The following is a 17,936-nucleotide window of genomic DNA, read 5'->3' as shown; positions in this document are numbered from 1 at the left end:
CTGACAATAGAAGAAATCTATTAAATCTATTTGATTTTCACAGCACAGCCTTGTGCTCCACTTGGCTCAGGAACAGCTGCTGCTGGATCCCCCCAGGGCTCGCTCAGCCTTGCACTTAAGCAATGGGATTTCATCACTTATTTCCCAGATCTGGGATCCCATTCTGCCACACTGGGTCACGATCAGACAGACACCCCAAAATCGGGGCTGGATCTTATTTCACACGTTTCTGTCAAAAGGAGCATCAACACCTGGCTGGTGGTTAAAGAACCACTTAATCCCTGTGGTGTACCCTCATGGCAGGTGAAAATGAACCATCTTTGCTTGCTGTGAACATTATTGCTGATTTTTTTTGGGATGGCCACCAGCTACTGGTTGTCGTGCCCTTCCCCAAATCCTTGTGCACTGTGGCATCAGCAGATGCGAGGGGGAGCCGGTACAAAAGGGAGCTCTGGAGTTTTCCCAAGGAAAGCAGGAGGACAAAGCACAATGGCAGCATTCATCCCGCCTGCAGCGCCGTCCTGCCCTCATTGTTCTGCGAAACAAAACAAATCCAAGAGGGACGCGGTCGCAAAATGACTTCAAGCGTCAAGAATCGCTCTGCCAGCAAAAAAAAAAAAAAAAAAAAAAAAAAAAAAAAAAAAAAAGAGGTAAAATTGAAAACTATTAATTAAAAAGCATCGAGAAAACCACTCATTAAGAAAGGAATTGCCTGAACTCTAGAAAAGCAAAATTATAACTCGTGCTTTCTCTGCTGTGATTTGCTCTCAGAGATGGAGAGAGGCCAAGGGCCAGGGAGAAGAAGCTGTCCTGCAGCAACACCAGAGTCTGAGCTTCTGCAAATGATAAATGTGGTTTATCATTTGTATTTATCTCCTGACAATTCTCTCATCAGCAACTGCTTTTCTGAGCTGTACTTCTGCTCTGTAAACTCACAACGTTAGCACTTCTTTCTTCAGGCAACAGTTACATCCCCTGATGTAAAAGATGTTGAAATTCCTGCTCTTTCACCTCTTTTTAAGTGAAGAAACTGCCAACAAGCAATTTTTTTGTCATGAATTATCTTAACTGTTGACTGTGGTATCCCTTTATCGTTGCTGCTGTGTATAGAAACAGCTTCATTAATACAACAGTTAATAAATTACTTTAGAAATTCATTTATTCAAGTAGACAGTGTCTCTAAAGCAAGGAGACTCAGCCCCTGGGTGGGGATGAGGGGGCAGGAGGGACCCTCGCTTCTTTCTTTGGGGTGCAAATCACAGAATCACAGAACGGTTGGGGTTGGAAGGGACTTCTGGACATCATCCAAGGAGCACATCCAGGTGGGGATGGAATGTCTCCAGAGAGGGACACTGCAGGTTCAGAGCTCTGCCACCCTCAACATAAAGAAATTCTTTCTCGTGTTGAGGGGAAACTTGTTGTGTTTTAGTTTATGGCCATTACTCCTTTTCAGGCATCACCAAAATGAATCCAGTCCCATCCTCTGGCACCCCTTGGAGATATTTCTGTGGATTGATGGGATCCCTTCTCTGCTCCAGAGAGAGGATCCCATGAATCCATAGAAATAAAATAAAATCTGTAACTCTACTGAAGGGCTGAATTCCGAGAGGCTTTTGGAAGCTCCTTTTCCACAGAGAACGATTCCCCGAAGGCTGGAACACTTCCCACGGCGATTTGGGTGTTTATTGTGACTGAGGGTGCCACGGGTGCAGGTTTATTGTGCTTTAGGTGTTTATTGAGACCGATGGTCCCTCACAGATTTAGGTGTTTATTGAGAGTGATGGTCCCTCACAGATTTAGGTGTTTATTGAGACCGATGGTCCCTCACAGATTTAGGTGTTTATTGAGACCGATGGTCCCTCACAGATTTAGGTGTTTATTGAGACCGATGGTCCCTCACAGATTTAGGTGTTTATTGAGACCGATGGTCCCTCACAGATTTAGGTGTTTATTGAGACCGATGGTCCCTCACAGATTTAGGTGTTTATTGAGACCGATGGTCCCTCACAGATTTAGGTGCTTATTGAGACCGATGGTCCCTCACAGATTTAGATGCTTATCGTGGCTCAGGATCCTACAAGAGCGGATTTATCGCTATGTAGGTGCGTATTGTGGCAGGAAGTCCCACAAAGACGTGGGTTTAACGCTATTTCGGTGTTTATTGTGACTGAGGATCCTACAAAGGCAGGTTTATCACGATATAAGAATTTATTGTGACCGAGGATCCTGCGCGCGCGTATTTATCACAATTTAGGTGCTTACTGTGGCTGAAAATCCGGCACATGCAGGTCCATCGCTATTCAAACGTTTATTATGACCAAGAGCCCCCCAAGCACGGGTTTAACCGCAGTTTAGGTGTTTATTTATTTACTGTGACCGCCGCTCCCGCGCGGCGCCTCAGACGGGAGGAGGGGGCGTGGCCTCCGCTCAGCTCCGCCCCACGCGCGGCGTTCCGGAAGTGACGTAGCACGCGGTGACCTTCAGAGGCGGCGTGCGGGTGTTGGGCCAGGCCGCGCCGCTCGGGGCTTCCTCCGGTTCCCTCCGCGCCGCTCGGGGCTTCCTCCGCTTCCCGCCGCCATGCCCAGGGGCAACCGCAGCCGCACGTCGCGCGTGGCGTCCCCCGCTAGGTGAGGGCGGCCGGGCCCCCTCTCCTTCTCTCCTCTCCCCCGCGCAGGCCGCAGTGGCCTGGCCGCCATTGTGCGGGCGGGTGACGCACCGGGGTGGTGGCAGCGCCCGGCTGGTTTGAGCTGGGCTGGCTATGGGTTCGCGGAGCGGGGTTGGGCGATTTGGGGCATGGGAGTGGGTCTGCTTGGCAGCAGGGCCTGCACACCAACACCATGGTAATTTGGGTCAAATTACCAAACAAGTTTTGGGTGAAATTGGATTTTTCCCCAAAACAGCAGTGTGAGCTGGGGAATAACTAGGCAGAAAGAAGTCTGTAATCCGGACCCTGTGTTGCATAAGACGCTTACCAGAACACCGAGTTCTTTCCTTCAGCGTGTAACAGGGGTGTGTGTAATCGCAGCGTGATCCCGGGGCCTCCTGTGCAGCGCACTCTGACACCGCGTGTCCCTTCCAGCTCGGGACACGGCGTGCCTCAGGAGGAACGGCGAACTCCTGGCCCTGCGGCCATGTGGCCTCGGCGTGGTTTGGGATGATGATGATGATGATGATGAAGTGATGTTTCCCTTTGTGTCCCTGCAGCCGGGCACCCCCGAGGAGAGCCCCGTCTCCATCACCGGCTCCTCGGGCCTCTGTCCCCGCAGCGGCTCCGCCTTCCGCCGTCGCGGCCCCGGCCCCGAAGCAGCCGGGGCTGATGGCCCAGATGGCCACAACTGCTGCCGGCGTGGCCGTGGGCTCGGCCGTGGGACACACCATCGGCCACGCCATCACCGGAGGGTTCAGTGGAGGGGGCAGCTCCGAAGCTGCCAGGCCTGATATCACTTACCAGGTGAGGGGGAGCATGGCTGGACACTGACTGGTGGCAGCTCAGCTCCACCTGGGCTGAGGGAGTCACAGCTGGGATGCTTAAAGTCTATATATATATATTAAAAAATATAGTGTGTAGCTACAGACTGAATCTCCCAGGTAACTCACCGTGAGTCATCTTACAAAGAGTTCAGAGGGATGTGTGGCAAGGTGTTGGTGTTACTTTCTACTGTATTCCTTTGATTCAGGCAGGACTTCCATGTTCCATGTCTGATGCTGGGGAGACCTTTGCTCAGGTGCCATCCAGAGTTACCTGAATGTATCAAAATCACTCAAGTGTTTGTAATTTAAAAAGCTGCTCTGAATGTGGCATTCTTCTGCTGGAAAATTGTTTTGTATTTTAGCCCTTCACTTTTTCTCCATTAAAAAAAAAGAAGATTTTGACTGAAATGCAGGGAAGAACCCTCAGCAAGCAGTGTGGGGGTGTTTGGCTTTGTTGGAAGGGTCCTTACAGAGCCTTTTGGTGTTTCAGGAGCCCCAGGCTGCTCAGGCTGCCCAGCAGCAGCAGTATGGTCCTTGCCAGTATGAGATTAAACAATTCCTGGAGTGTGCCCAGAACCAGACTGACCTCAAGCTGTGTGAGGGCTTCAGCGAGGTGCTCAAGCAGTGCAGGGTTGCCAATGGTAAGTACACTGTTAAATGGGATAATCAGTAAAAGTATCATGGGAATGATGTCCTGGGGGTTTGATCCAGCTGGGGGCTGGTGAAGGTGCTCTGAAGTCAGGTAAAGCAGCTGCTGTTCTGTTGGGCTTCGTGCTTGGGTGCTGTGGGGTGGAGAGGGTGAATTCCTGATGTTTTGTGCTGGTGCATGGATTGGAGATGACTGGAAAAGTGGCAGCAGCACATTTGGGGCATTAACAGAGCTCTAAGGACTACAAAACCATCCTGTCCTGGGAGGAAGGAGGCAGCTGTGCACCAGTGCAGATGTCTGCAGCTCAGCATATCCCAGCAAATGCATGAGGGAAGAGGGAACACCCTGACAAATCTGTCCTGTGGCAGGGAAAACACCTTCCATTCAGGGATCCAGAATTTACTGAGATACCTCCTTAGCCTTCCATTCAGGGATCCAAAACTCACTGAGAAAATTCTTTCCATTTCAGGTTTGGCCTAAGCCTGCACAAGGAGGCTGCTGAAGATCATCTTGCAAGAACTGACCTGTGAATGAAAAACAAAAAGCTTCAGTAATAAAGTTTAAAGCTGTCTGGTATCTTGTTAGTTCATATATTCACACTCTCATTCCTGTGGCTTGACTCCTGCCATAGCTGCCTCTGATGTGATCCAGCTTCACAGCTGCAACTTAATTTAGCACAAAATGGAAGAGTGAATAATAAAGCAGAATGAGCTAATGTGGGTTTAACTGGTTTTGCTGATTGTTGTGTTGAATGTATGTAATGTCTATAAATAAACTTCTCTCTCTAGAAGTACCTTGCCTTAGCTGAGTTTGAGTGCTGGAGTAGAAGGGTGAGGAGGTGAGAATTGATTTTGGCAGGGAGTTCTGCAGGTGTTTCTTTTCATGCTGTAATAGGGCTGAGCCATGAGAGATGAGCCCGTGGCCTTCCCTCCTGCCTGGCTCAGGCACGTGACAAAGCCACTGCTGCTACATGAAAATAATAATTGTTTTTAAAGTATTTTCTGATGCAAAGTGCAAACCCTTCTTTTCCCATTGGAGGGAGCAGCCACTGAAATCCTTGGGGCTGGTAAAGTAAACACCCTCCTGGATGCCAATGGAAAAACCTGGATAAGCTATGCTCCCACCAGGAATGGTGGTGGGGAATAATCCTGCTCTGAGAAGTGCAGTTCCTTTTAAAGATACTTCTCCCTAGCATGACCTGTTTTCCCTTAAGTGCTGTTAGCTGTTCTGCCTGTTCCTAAAGCATTTCACATCTCACCTGCAGTTCCAGGAACTGAAAAGTAAATCAGTGTTCAGGAGGGAGAGGAGTCACCTCCCACAGGGGGGATGAGGACAGAACTGCCTGTCCTGGTGGCAGGAGCAGCTTTGCCTCTGCTGACCCAGCTCCCGTCTCATTCCTGGGGTAAAAAAACTGAAGTTAAACCCGTGGGTCGTTTGGGCCACTCTGTGACAAGAGGAAATGGCCTTAAGCTGATACAGGGGACATTCGGTTAGATATTAGGGGGAGAAAAAAAAAAAAATCACTGGGTGGTCAGGCATTGGAATAGTTTCCCAGAGGAGTTGTGGAGTCACCATCCCTAGAGATTTTTCTCTAGGGATGTAAGTCAGGTCCAAGAGGCGCCCGGACCTGGCGCTGGGTGCGGGCAGAGCGGCTCGGTGCTTACGGTGGCAGCGCTGGGGCCGGCTGCTCTGAAGGCTCCCTCCCACCTTTCCCGATTCCCCGGCTCGCTCCGCGCTCCCAGCCCGTCCCGCAGCCCCTCCCGGCCGAGCCTCTCCGTGCCGGGGGCATTCCCCGCTCCCGGCGGCCCCACAGCAACGCCCCCGGGGAGGAGCGGCCGGGGCCGCGCGGCGCTCGGCGGCGGAAGGGTTAAACCGGGGAAGTGCCGCAGCTCCGGGGCGGCCCCCGGCCCCCCCTTGCCCGTTGCCCGGCCATGCCCGCCCGGCGCCCTCCGCTGCCAACTCGCGCTGCGCTTTCTGCGGGGCCGGGCGGCGGCGGCCGGCCCTGAGCGCTCGGCTCCCGGCGGCTCCCGGCGGCAGGCCCCGGCCCAGCCCGGCGCTGCCCTCAGCGAGGTGAGGAGCCGGCGGCGCTGAGGGAGGGTTGTGAGGGGGGGGTCCTGCCCCGGAAAACTCCCGTGCTCAGCGTTCTTTGTCTCCGGGTCAGCGGCGGAGGGTCGGGGCTGGAGCGCCCCGGGGCTGAGGGAGAGGGGCCGCATTGCCCTGCCGGCCTTAAAGCTTATTTTTTCTTGAGCTGTGCGGGTTTATCCCGATGGATATTTGAATATCTTTGTCCTCCTCAGCGATCCCCCCGTTTGGCGGCTGCGGGCGGGGGGCGATGCCCAGCGCCTCACCCTCACTGTTCCTCCCGGCAGAAAATCCCCTCTCCCCCCCCCCGCGCTCTGCTGATGAACCCAGAGTGTCCCGTTAGAGCCCTGCACCTGCTGCTTTTATAATTCCAGGCTGTTTTAAACAAACTCCCGGGTTCTTCCCTCCCAGGAGAAGGCAGCACGCAGATTCCAGGCTTTTCCCGGCAGGGCTCCGTGGATGCTCCCCAGCCTCCAGCCCTTCCCCACAACACCAACCCCCAGGACCTGGATTCTCAAAAATAATCAGATTTTGGTTACCCCCCTCCCTCCCCTCCCACCTCAGAGATATTTTATTTTCCCTACTTCCTGGTCCTGCCTCTCCTTTGTGATTTCAGTTTGGTTTGGCATTACTCTCTGTATTTCCAACAACTAAAATTTTGTAAGTTAAGCTCATGGCTGTTTAGAAATGGCTCCAGCCCATGTTAGACATCCCTGGCAGCAGCAGCCAGACAGCCAAAACAACACTTTGGTCCTTAAAACCAGGTCAGGACAGATAACACATTGCTAATGAGATTTAAATGTACTTAGAGCTGCCAGTGCCCTGGCAGAGTTGTTGAGAGGAGGGCAAAGGGAAGCTCACAGAGCTGGGGATCTCCTGCCCACCTCCGTCCCCTCCCCAGCGACAAACTGTCATCCCAAAGGGACGCTTTTGCTGCCCAGGCTTGTAAGAACTGCTTTCCATCCTATCTGCTTGGAGTCCGTGTAGGGGCACAGAAACAAGCTGTATAAACCCCCCACAAGCCTGAAATAGGAAAAAGAAATGGGACAAGAGCCTTTCAGGAGTAGTGGAGGCTGCTGGCAGCCACACCGGAGTGGCTGAGGGAGCTCTTTGAGCTGCTGCCCTCACGCTGGCTCAGCTCCCACTGTCCCCAGTCCCTCTGTCCCCACCTGCACCCTGCCCTACCCAGCCCTTCTTGCTGCTTCACTGACCCTCACCACCTCTTTTTCCTCCTCAGTGCATTTCTGTTCCCTTTAAACATTATTTTCCCTCTTTATTCTCAGCCAAAGACAATTTTGTCATCTCAAAAATAGTAAGGAAAAGAAAGAGAAAAACAACAGGGGCTGATTCCAGCTTCCAGATTCCACTTGGGGTGGTGTTGGTGTTGGAGGCTGCTGCTGTGAGCTGGGCAGAGGGAAGGGATGAGATTTTGGGGTGCTGCAGCATTTCCCAAAGCCTTGGGCCCAGCCAGGCTGGTTCTGCCCCTGGGGACAGCCAGGCTATGAGGGAATCCAGTGGGGTTTCTCCTGTTCCCAGTGGGATCTCTGCAGCATCCCAAGGGCAGAGCTTGGCTTTTCCAAGCAGCAAAATACCCCTTTTGGTTGGTCCAGGATCTTCCTTCTCTTCTTTCCTCCTCAATGTTTTTTCTTCCACAAGGGATTGATGATCCCAGCTCTGGGGGCAGTGAGTGCCCATCCTGGCTCTTTTTTCCTTGCAGCTCCTTTCTGCCCTTAGACAAGCCCAGAGTGCTGCCTGACAGGAGCCAGAGATGACCAAGGAAGAAGATCTACCAGACTGGAACTCATCCAAGGAGTTTTATGAAAAATATGAGCCGAAGGAGGTTTTGGGCAGGTAAAGCTTTATTTTTGGCAAGCGGCTTGTTTTGGTTTCACGTCCTTCAGTGCCAGATAGGAACAGTGTTCCCTGGGAATCTGATACAAACAGGGCCCACAGCAGCGTGGGGCTAAAAATAGCATGGAACAGCACTTTCCATCAGCTCAAAACCTTCTGTCCCACCGAGACAGGGTGACAGAGCGAGACCTGCTGGTGCATGAAAATCCCAGCCAGCCCAGGTGCCGGTGGCTGGGCAGGCAGGGATGGAACCATTCCCCTTTTGTCCCTGTTGTCCCTGGCAGGGGGGTGAGCAGCGTGGTCCGGCGGTGCATCCACAAAATCACGAGGCAGGAATACGCCGTGAAGATCATCGACATCACGGCGGGGAACATCTCCCCCAAGGAGGTGCAGGAGCTGCGGGAAGCCACCACCAAGGAGATCGACATCCTCCGCAAGGTCTCGGGCCACCCCAACGTCAGTAAGTCAGGCCTTGAGCGTCCACTCAAGGGCAATTTCTGCCCTGTTTGTTCCTCAGGGTGTCCCCAGGAAGGGTTTTTTGGGGTGAAATCCCTGGGTGATGCCAGGCACCCGCTCAGAGCATTGTTTGCTCTCCCTCCACGCACACACCCCAGCAGTGCCCCCCATGTTGTCTCCCAAGCACAACACCTGTGAAGATCAGCTCTTCATTAACTCAGTTAGCAGTTTAATCAGATTTTTAGTCCGTTGATGGACAGGAACACTGTGCTCACAGTCTCTGTGCTTTATTACAGTCCAGCTGAAGGACAGCTATGAATCCAGCACCTTCTTCTTCTTGGTGTTTGACCTGTAAGTACCAGTTGGCTCAGCACCCTAGGTCCACCCCCTCTCTGCAGATTGTTCCCAACTTTTTATGGCCCAAAAATGGCAAAGTGGAGGGACAAGCAGCCCTTAAGGTAGAATCAAGCCCCAATTACTGCAAGCTCATTGCAGCTCTGCTGCCAGCACTGTTTTCCCTCTGTCAGCGGCTCAGCACTGCTCGGGTTTCCCTGTAACCTTTGGTGGTAGTTTCATGCATCCCTGAGGGTTATTTATATGCTCAGTGGGACCAGGGTGTCTGCAAAGCCACAATTCCCAATGCCAGGACAGTGCAGTGGATGTCAGAGCAGTGGGATGGCACTGGGAGAGCCCCATCCCTGACCCATCTTTGATGGTTGGACTTGGTGATCTTAAAGATCTTTTCCAACCTTAACAATTGTGTTTCTATCCAAAACCTGCCCTCTCCAGACACAGCTTCTTCTCCTCCTGCCTGATATTTTACTGAAATATATAAAGGCATTTTTACCCTTTTTCATGAAAGTTATTTTGGGCTGTTAAGTGGCACAGACCCCTGATTAATCCTCCCCAGGGACTCAGGGCTGGTTTGCTGTTGCAGCTCAGCCTCTGCCTGACTCTGTTTCCCCTCCCTCATGCAGGATGAAGAGAGGGGAGCTCTTTGACTACCTCACTGAGAAAGTCACCTTGAGCGAGAAAGAAACCAGGTAAGGCCAGGTGCAGAGGGGTGAAAATCACCTTGAAGAGCAGAGCGTGGGCTTGAGGGGAGAGCGCAGCACCCTGGGCTGCGTCCCTGTGCACTGTCCCTGTCCCCTTCCCTGGGATCACGGTGCCAGTGGGTATTTGGGACAGGGAATGAGCTGTCCCCATCCCCAGGAAGATCATGCGAGCGCTGCTGGAAGTGATCCAGTACCTGCACTCCATCAACATCGTCCACCGGGACCTGAAGCCGGAGAACATCCTGCTGGATGATGACATGAACATCAAGCTGACAGACTTTGGCTTCTCCTGCCAGCTGAACGAGAATGAGAAGCTCAAAGGTAGGGGGCTGGTGAGGTGGGGGGATGCTGGGCTGGTGAGTTCTTCCAGCCCCACTCTCCTCCTTGTCACCAGCCTCCCCTGGGTGTGCAAATTGGTGCTGTTTGGCTGCTTTTGCTGTCCTCACACACAAGTTCTGCCTGCACACAGCTTCCACACCTCTCTCCTTGCCATGAAAGTACTGCTGCTCTTTAGGAAAACCATCCTAATCCATTCCACTTATTTTTTCCTCCAGTTGATCCCCATTACTTCATCCACTTACTACCCCAACTTGTTTCCTCCAACTCCTACATGCAAAGAGCCACATATCCAACAACAGGCATCCCCTCTCACAAGCATCCATATAATTTTTTTTTTCCCTCACTTTTTAGCCACAATAATTCACCAAAAAAGTCACCAGGTTGCAATTCCTCCCTGTGAGCACCATCCCTGCAAAGATCCCACCATGGGCTGCCTGGAGGTGGGTGGGAATGGCACCTGGGTTGATGCTCTGCCCTGTGTCCCTGTCCCCACAGAGATCTGTGGCACTCCTGGCTACCTGGCCCCCGAGATCCTGCAGTGCTCCATGGATGATGAGCACCAAGGCTACGGGAAGGAGGTGGATATGTGAGTGAGGATCTGTTCCATAAACACACACACGTGGTTTGAGGCACAGCCAGAACTGTGCCCATGGGGACTGTTTGAGTGTTTGGAAAGAATGAAATGATGCACCAGAAGTCAGTACTGGTGGCTGTGAGGGGCTGTCTGGCTCACCAGGGGTTTCTGGCACAGAGCAGGGAGAGAAGCAGCCTGGGGACAAGCCCATCTTCCCACTTTGCCCCATTGTGGGAGGGAAAGCAACACTTTCATTCATGGAAGTCAACTTAGGCTGAGCTCCAAGACATGGAGATTTTAAACACACCTTGTGCAGCCCCTGAGAGAGCACCCAGCTCAGGGCAGCCCACCAGAGTTCTGCAGGGACTTTGCCACCACCTCTGGTGGCTTCAGGCTGCAGTGGTCAGAGTTGTGACACACACCAGGGCATTCCATCCCCTTTCCAATGTGAGCCAGGACACCTGGCACTGCACAGCCTGACCTGTGCCCGAGGGCATCCAGCCTGGCTGGCATCACCAAGCCCTACTCCCTTCCCTAAAAAACTCTGCAAGGGTCAAATACTCCATCTCAAGGCATCCTCCTGCAGCATCCAGGCAGCAGCTCCCCATCAGCTCAGCTCAAACCCCCTCCAGCCGTGAGCTCAGCCCCCTCCCCAGGCACAGGCAGGGCAGTTCCCTGCTGGTTTTCCAGGCGTGGCCACCCCCGGGGCGCAGAGCCAGCTGGGTGCCCCGGGGGTGGCACAGGGCTGCTGGAGGCTCGGTGTGGGCTGCCCACAGGTGGAGCACGGGGGTGATCATGTACACCCTGCTGGCCGGCTCGCCGCCCTTCTGGCACCGCAAGCAGATGCTGATGCTGCGCATGATCATGAACGGCGATTACCAGTTCGGCTCCCCGGAGTGGGACGACCGCTCCGACACCGTCAAGGACCTGGTAGGTGCTCGGGCTGGGAGAACCTGGAGTGGAGGGGGTGCTGCAGAGCCCTGGGATACCCCAAACTGAGCGGGTGCCCCTGCAGATCTCGCGGTTCCTGGTGGTGGACCCGCAGCAGCGGTACACGGCGGGCGAGGCGCTGGCACACCCCTTCTTCCAGCAGTACGACGTGGAGGAGGTCCGGCACTTCAGCCCCTTCCGCAAATTCAAGGTGGGGATGAGGCTGGGAGCTGCAGGAGCCAGCAGTGGGATGGGTTTGGGAGAAACTGGGGGTTGGGTAAGGCTGATGGGGTGGGTTTTGGGAGGATGCAGCAGCCTGGGTGCAGACCAGGCACTCCCTGACAGGAGGGAGTTAAGGGAGAAGGGAGAAACTGCCTCTCACCTCAAAAAATAACCACTGAAAGAGCTGGAGAGCTCAGCCTGGAGAAGAGAAGGCTCCAGGGAGACCTTAGAGCCCCTTCCATTGCCTAAAGAGGCTCCAAGAGACCTGGAGAGGGACTTTGGACAAGGGATGGAGTGACAGTGGGAATGGCTTCCCACTGCCAGAGGGCAGGGTCAGATGGGATAGTGGGAAGAAGTTCTTGGCTGTGAGGGTGGTGAGGCCCTGGCAGAGGTTTCCCAGAGAAGCTGTGGCAGCTCCATCCCTGGAAGTGTCCATGGCCAGGTTGGACAGGGCTTGGAGCAACCTGGGATAGGCAAAGACATCCCTGCCCATGGCAGGGAGTAAAACGGGCTTTAAGTTCCCTTTTAACTCAAATCATGCTGAGATTCTGTGATTCTCTGGCATGAACCCCTGCCCTTTGCCAGCCCCACAGGAACTAAACTGTGACAGGCACTGAGCTCCCTCCTGACTCCCCCACATGAGATAATGCACTGGGACCAGCTCATTGTGGGGATTCCCCTGACTGCCAGACTGTTGTGGGAGAATTCCCCTGAATGCCAGGCTGTTATGGAAGAATTCCCCTGACTGCCAGGCTGTTGTGGGAGAATTCCTCTGAATCCCAGGCTGTTGGGAGGATTCCCTTGAATGCCAGGCTGTTGTGGGAGAATTCCTCTCAATCCCAGGCTGTTGTGGGGATTCCCCTGACTGCCAGGCTGTTGTGGAGATTCCCCTGACTGCCAGGCTGTTCCCTGTGCCCCAGGTGATCTGCCTGACCGTGCTGGCCTCGGTGAGGATTTACTACCAGTACCGGCTGGTGAAGTCGGTGACCAGGGAGCTGGTGGTCAGGGACCCCTACGCCCTCAAGCCCGTCCGCAAGCTCATCGACGCCTGCGCCTTCCGCACCTACCGCCACTGGGTGAAGAAGGGGGAGGCCCAGAACAGAGCTGCCCTCTTTGAGAACACCTGCAAGGCCATCCTGCTCACCCTGGCAACTGAGGAGGGGCTGTTCTGATCGCTGCCCCAGCCCCTGCTTTGGCTCACAGTGAAGCGAGTAAAATCTTGGAAAACAAACCGGTGATTTCTGGGGTTTTCAAATTTTCTTTCACTTGGCTCAGGACTGGTGCAAATACAAACCCAGCAAATACTTTGCTCCTGGGGTGTGTCTCACTGGAGGAATGGGTTTGGAGAAACACCCTTTTAACAGAGCCAGAGCCAGCTGCAGCTCCCCATGGGGAAGGCTCAGCCCTCAGCAGTGCCTGTTTTGGGACAGTTAGAGGTGGATGAGGGATCCCTGAGCAGTGTTCTTGCCCACCCTTGTGGTCAAGGCTCCTGGTCAGGTTTGCTGCAGAGCTCGTGCACAGAGGGTTTGTGCTCGTTGCAACTCCAGGGAGAGGTGGGGCACTGGTTTGTCACACACATCTGTCACACACGTCATTTTGTCACTGCTCAAATGTCAATGAAGGTGCCTTGTTTTGCTTCTGGGAAGGCTCAGCACTGCTCCAAAGCTGGGACTTCCCAAGGGAATGGGGATTGATTATGACTCCCCCTTCCAGCCCCCATCACTTCCCCTCTGGCAGCCCCACACTGATGGTCACAGGGGGCTGTGGGTGTCCCCTCGCTGGGGCTGGAGGCCAGAGCAGCTCTGGCCCAGTCCCACACATGCATCCCTCTGCTTTACATGGACAACAACAGGAGAGCTGAAGGACACTAAAGACAAACCCCCTTCCTGCCTTGCCAATCACTGCTCCCACCCAGACAACAGCACTGAAAAGGTTGAAATTATTTTTAATTTTAGAAACAATTGGGGTTTAATGGAAGTGACAGCTGGGGGTTACTGTTCATCTCCACAGGAGAAAATGCCTCAGGTGTTCCCAGTGAGCCCTCAGAGCTCAGGTTTGCTCTGGCTTTTCCAGGCTGGCACGGGCGGGATGTCGGCGGCGCAGCGGAAGCTGAGGTTGTCAGAGGCAGAGTCTGGTGTGTTCCCCATCCTCACAGAGAAAAAGAGACCCAAAATTAGGGCTCCTTCCTAGTTAACACATATCCCTAATATGTTACAACACTCACAATTCTAATGTGACCTGCTAGAACAGCCTAGAAACATCTTCCAATTCCCCTGAATAACTTAAAGAAAAGCATTTAATTATTAATACCTGCTGGAAAACACATTATTTGAGAAGCATTTAGGAATGGATTATAGCAGGGGTGGTTTTAGCCATATTTGCATTGTGCTCTGCCAACTGTTTCTCAAAAAAATTGGGTAGGAACAAACAGACATCTTTTAAAATAAAACCAACTCAGAGAAAATCCATGTGCAGCAGCACCTGGGCTTTGGCCAGACCTACCTGGTGGTGACACGAGCTCTGTGGTTTGCAGAGCCATCTGCAGTGTCAATCCACGAGGCTCCTCTCAGCACCTGCATCTTCTGAGCCCTGGATGCCCTTCCTGGAGCTGGGAATTCTGATGCTGTCCATTCCCAGGTGTTTCCCAGCAGGTCATAGAGCCCTGAGGTGGTTTTGTGTCAGAATTAGGAGAGCAGGTGTGCAAGAATTGTAAATTTGGTGTATGGGAGGGGAAACAACGTTCAAAGGATCGTTCAAGAGCGTGGTTTAATGGTGAGGCTGAAGAAATTCCTCACTGTATTTCAAACTTCAATGTCTCATCATTTCCCATGTGCACGAGGACATGGCAGCCAGAAAATGTCCTTGGAATTTTTTTACATCCCACTGAGTTGCAAAACAACCCAGTTTTAATTAAAAGGAGGTGGTTTGGTGTCTGAAGTGCAGCAGGTGCACCTCAGCCAACTCCAGCACCAACCATCGACGCTTCTCCTGGGCTCACTTACTCTACTCCAGATCCCACACATCTGAAACTCTGCCCAGCTCCAGGATTTGATAATTAACATTAATTTAGGGAGCAGATGCCATCCCCAAAGCAGGGTGAGGGTGCTCTGTACCGTAGCTGTTCTGGGCAGGGAAGGCTGTCACCGGGGAGACGCCGTGGTAGCCGTCCTCAGCCGTGTCCCCCCGAGGGAAGTCACCCTGGGGAACAGAGATCACTCCCAGCAAAGAACCACCCCAGAAACAACCCCAGATCCTGCTCCTCACAGGGCTGTGCCACGCTCCAAGTAGGCAAATAACTCTCTGGTGGCAATTTATGCTGGTCAAGAGAGATTAACCACCTGAAGTTGTTCCAAGTTCCCTCGTCAAACAAATTTTTGTGTGAATTTTTTGAAGCGGTAAAATCCTGGTTTCCCAGGGAAGATGGGCTGAGCCTGGTCCCTCTGAGGGTATTTTTACAACCCACCAGAAGCTCAGTTTCAGTACCCCCAGTGTTTCCCAGGACACCCTCACTCAGTGGCTGAGTGAAACCCTACCCTGAGGACAGCCCAGCATGGATGGGATAATTTTTAGGATCTTACCTGCCACAGGTTTGTACGGTTTGGCTGGAACTTGTTTCCCCAGGGATACATCCTTTCTGCCAGGGAGGAAAAGGCACTTGTTAGCCCTGGGTCACTCCAACCAGGCTTTTAGGATTGTCCTTTTCTCCTCAGCTTGAGCTACTGAGGTTTTATTAATTTATTTTATTAATTATTAATATTATCACACTCTCAGGCCAAAAGAGGTGGTTTAAACCCCCCACCCAGATCAACATCTGAAAACATCCCTGGAGGGAGGTCTGGATCTGGTGGAACTAACACCACTCCATGCCTGGTTTGGGAAAAGCTCAGAGCTTGTGCTACTTACGCTCCAGTCCTCCCCTGGCAGCAAACTCCCACTCCTCCTCCGACGGGAGCCGCTTCCCTTTCCAGGCACAGAAGGCCTGAGCATCGTTCCAGCTCACGTGCAGCACTGGGTAATCCAGCCTGTCCTTTATGCTGGAGCCAGGGCCCGAGGGCTGGGAGGGATTTAAGCAGAATTGAATTTGTTTTACAGTTTTCATTACAAAGGGAATAAGGGGTGGAAGAGATGAAAGGATGGAAAATGTTTTTTCACCTATTTTTGGTCAGGTTCAGCACTCAGAACACACGAGCTCCCAGCATGGAGAAGAGTCACAAGGATTTTACCACACTAGGATTTTATCACACCAGGATTTTTACTCACCTGTCTCCAAAAAGCTTTCTCGATGGGCAGCCACCACGGGGCTGACTGGGGAAAGAAAGGACCAATATTAAACATTAATGACCAATATTAAAGGTGAACTGGTGACACCTGGACTGGTGCCACCGTCCCACAGCAGGGTGTGTTAGTCTGGGAAATGCTGCAGTTTGAGCTGGGCTATCACAGACATTTGGATGCTGCTTTCCCACAGAGCAGAGGCATCGGCTTTTAAAAGTGAAAACAGATCAGGAGGCTCATGCTGTTCAGTTTTTCTTCTTTAAAGTTGGATTATTGAAGTACTTTGAAACAAATTTCACTTCCTCCCAGCTCCCTGGAGTCCAGACTGACAGCTGACAGAGCATGGAAACAGAGGAGCACACGAATCAACCCCAGCTCAATCCTGCTGAGGTTCAAAAGCAAAACAAGCCCAGACTAAAAAAAACCCTCTGAGAACAGCAGGCTCTGCACAGAGGCAGCTGCTCCTCAGTGGAAAAGCATCACCAAACTCATCATAGGAATCAGATTTACCTCCAGTTTTTGGGTGACTTTTTTTTTCAGCTCTTCAGATACGAAATCCTCAAAGACAAAGCTCCAGCCAAATGCTTCTGCTTCTGTTTTGTATTTCTTTTCTCTAACAAACTCCCTGGCATAAACACAACACGCTCTGGGTAAGAGTTCTTCAAGCTCTGCCTCACAAATCTGCTCGTGCAACGAGTTCAGAGCAAGGCAAAAGGTACAAAACTTACAGACCCCCCCAGCTCCAGATGGTTTGATTTAGATTTGACAGATACAACAGTCCAGTGTGCATCTTTGCACAGATTTGATAGTTTTTATGTCACCTGTGCAGGTAAACCCAGCCTGCACTCAGGTTTCCATAACTGCAGGGAGAAAAAATCCCTTAAAAGCCAACAAAACCTGTGACTGCTGTTAGTGGAAGAGGAGAAGAAGAGAGGAAGAAAAGTGGAAGAAGAGAGGGAAAGAATAGGGACAGGAGAGGGAAAGGAGGAGGAGAAGAAGAAGAGGAGAAAAGGAGGAAAAGGAGAGGAGGAGATGAAAAGGAGAAGAAGAAAAAAAGAGGAAAGAGAGGGGGAAATGACAAAAAAGGAAATAAAAAATACGTTTGCAAGCCACACTGCCACGATGGTTCAGCTTGCACCTGTGAGAGCGACTTCCTTCTGACAGGCACGTTTTTTCCAATGAGCACCCAAGCATTGGCTTTCAGACCCAGGAACCAGCCCCAGAAGAGCGGGCACCCCACCTGCCCTGCCCCCTCCCCACAGCCACCTGAGGCACGGCGGGCTCACCTGAAGTCCCTGTTTGTCACCGGGTGTTTGTCCAGAGCAAACGGCTTCACTGTCACCTGCCTGGCGGGCCCCTCCTCGCCCCTCCGCTGCGGGGAGCCGGATCCCATCTGGAAGGTGCCTCCGGGCAGCTGCACCATGCTGCCATCCTCTCCGAGCGCTGGAAAGGGAGAAATTCAGCACAAGTTTCATTTTTAAACACGAGCCAGGCGCAGCCACTGACGGGATGTCCCTGCGTGTGCTGGAAGGGGTGACAGCGATGGGTGTCCGTACGGCTCAAAGCATTTACAGTCCCATTTTGGGGAAGGGAGCGATCCCCGGCTGGGGGAGCAGCAGGAGGCTCCGGGAGGGGGATGCCAGGCGGGATTTTGGGGGCTCTCACCGCGCTGAGCCCCCAGCAGCCCGCAGCACAGCAGGAGCAGCCGCGCCGCCGCTCCCATCCCGGAGCCGCGGAGGAACCGCGGGCCCGACCCGGACGCGCCGCGGGCTCGGGAAGCGCTTCCGGGGCACCGCTTCTGCAGGGAAAGGGCATTTCTGTCACTGCCCGGCTGCACACGGGGCTAAAAGTGCCAGGCAGCGGCGCCACCGCCACCCTTCCACACAAGGGAGGCTTTTTTGGGTGCTTGAGGGGTTTTCTTTAAGGTTTCGTGTGTGACAGAGGAAGGAGATTGTTCTTAACGCAAAGCACCGCTGGTTTTAGGGAAAATCATCCCAGAGGGCAGGAGGCTCTTCCCCTGCCACAAACCCCC

At 52.9% G+C, this 17,936-nt stretch overlaps 3 protein-coding genes across 4 annotated transcripts; 2 read left to right on the top strand and 1 right to left on the bottom strand.

Moving 5' to 3' along the window:
- Positions 1-2,460: 2,460 nt before the first annotated feature.
- On the top strand, positions 2,461-4,910 carry CHCHD2 (coiled-coil-helix-coiled-coil-helix domain containing 2). The gene is made up of 4 exons (XM_053995899.1): positions 2,461-2,627; positions 3,205-3,451; positions 3,962-4,112; positions 4,590-4,910. Exons 1-4 carry the CDS (start codon positions 2,578-2,580, stop codon positions 4,598-4,600), a joined length of 459 nt encoding a protein of 152 aa, XP_053851874.1. The 5' UTR covers positions 2,461-2,577; the 3' UTR covers positions 4,601-4,910.
- Positions 4,911-5,810: 900 nt separating this feature from the next.
- Positions 5,811-12,860, top strand: PHKG1 (phosphorylase kinase catalytic subunit gamma 1). 2 transcript variants are annotated; one of them, XM_053995862.1, is made up of 10 exons: positions 5,811-6,190; positions 7,937-8,053; positions 8,338-8,513; positions 8,806-8,860; positions 9,487-9,552; positions 9,722-9,885; positions 10,399-10,489; positions 11,254-11,407; positions 11,493-11,618; positions 12,550-12,860. In XM_053995862.1, the coding sequence occupies exons 2-10, from the start codon at positions 7,971-7,973 to the stop codon at positions 12,799-12,801; spliced, it is 1,167 nt and encodes a 388-aa protein (XP_053851837.1). In that variant the 5' UTR covers positions 5,811-6,190; positions 7,937-7,970; the 3' UTR covers positions 12,802-12,860. The 2 variants fall into 2 exon arrangements, with proteins under 2 accessions (XP_053851837.1, XP_053851836.1); XM_053995861.1 differs by having other exon boundaries at positions 5,812-6,190; positions 7,920-8,053.
- A 697-nt stretch (positions 12,861-13,557) lies between these two features.
- SUMF2 (sulfatase modifying factor 2) lies at positions 13,558-17,662 on the bottom strand. Its single transcript, XM_053995895.1, has 9 exons — positions 17,570-17,662; positions 17,191-17,347; positions 16,415-16,529; positions 15,890-15,934; positions 15,533-15,683; positions 15,208-15,263; positions 14,743-14,827; positions 14,132-14,291; positions 13,558-13,777 (listed from the first exon to the last, which is right to left on the bottom strand). Exons 1-9 carry the CDS (start codon positions 17,625-17,627, stop codon positions 13,672-13,674), a joined length of 933 nt encoding a protein of 310 aa, XP_053851870.1. The 5' UTR covers positions 17,628-17,662; the 3' UTR covers positions 13,558-13,671.
- Positions 17,663-17,936: the final 274 nt, after the last annotated feature.

This window comes from Vidua macroura, chromosome 20 (genome assembly GCF_024509145.1).
Source record: "Vidua macroura isolate BioBank_ID:100142 chromosome 20, ASM2450914v1, whole genome shotgun sequence".
NCBI classification, from domain to species: Eukaryota; Metazoa; Chordata; class Aves; order Passeriformes; family Viduidae; genus Vidua; species Vidua macroura.
The sequence above is the reverse complement of the archived record's forward strand: the minus strand, read 5'-3'. Positions and strand labels throughout refer to the sequence as shown.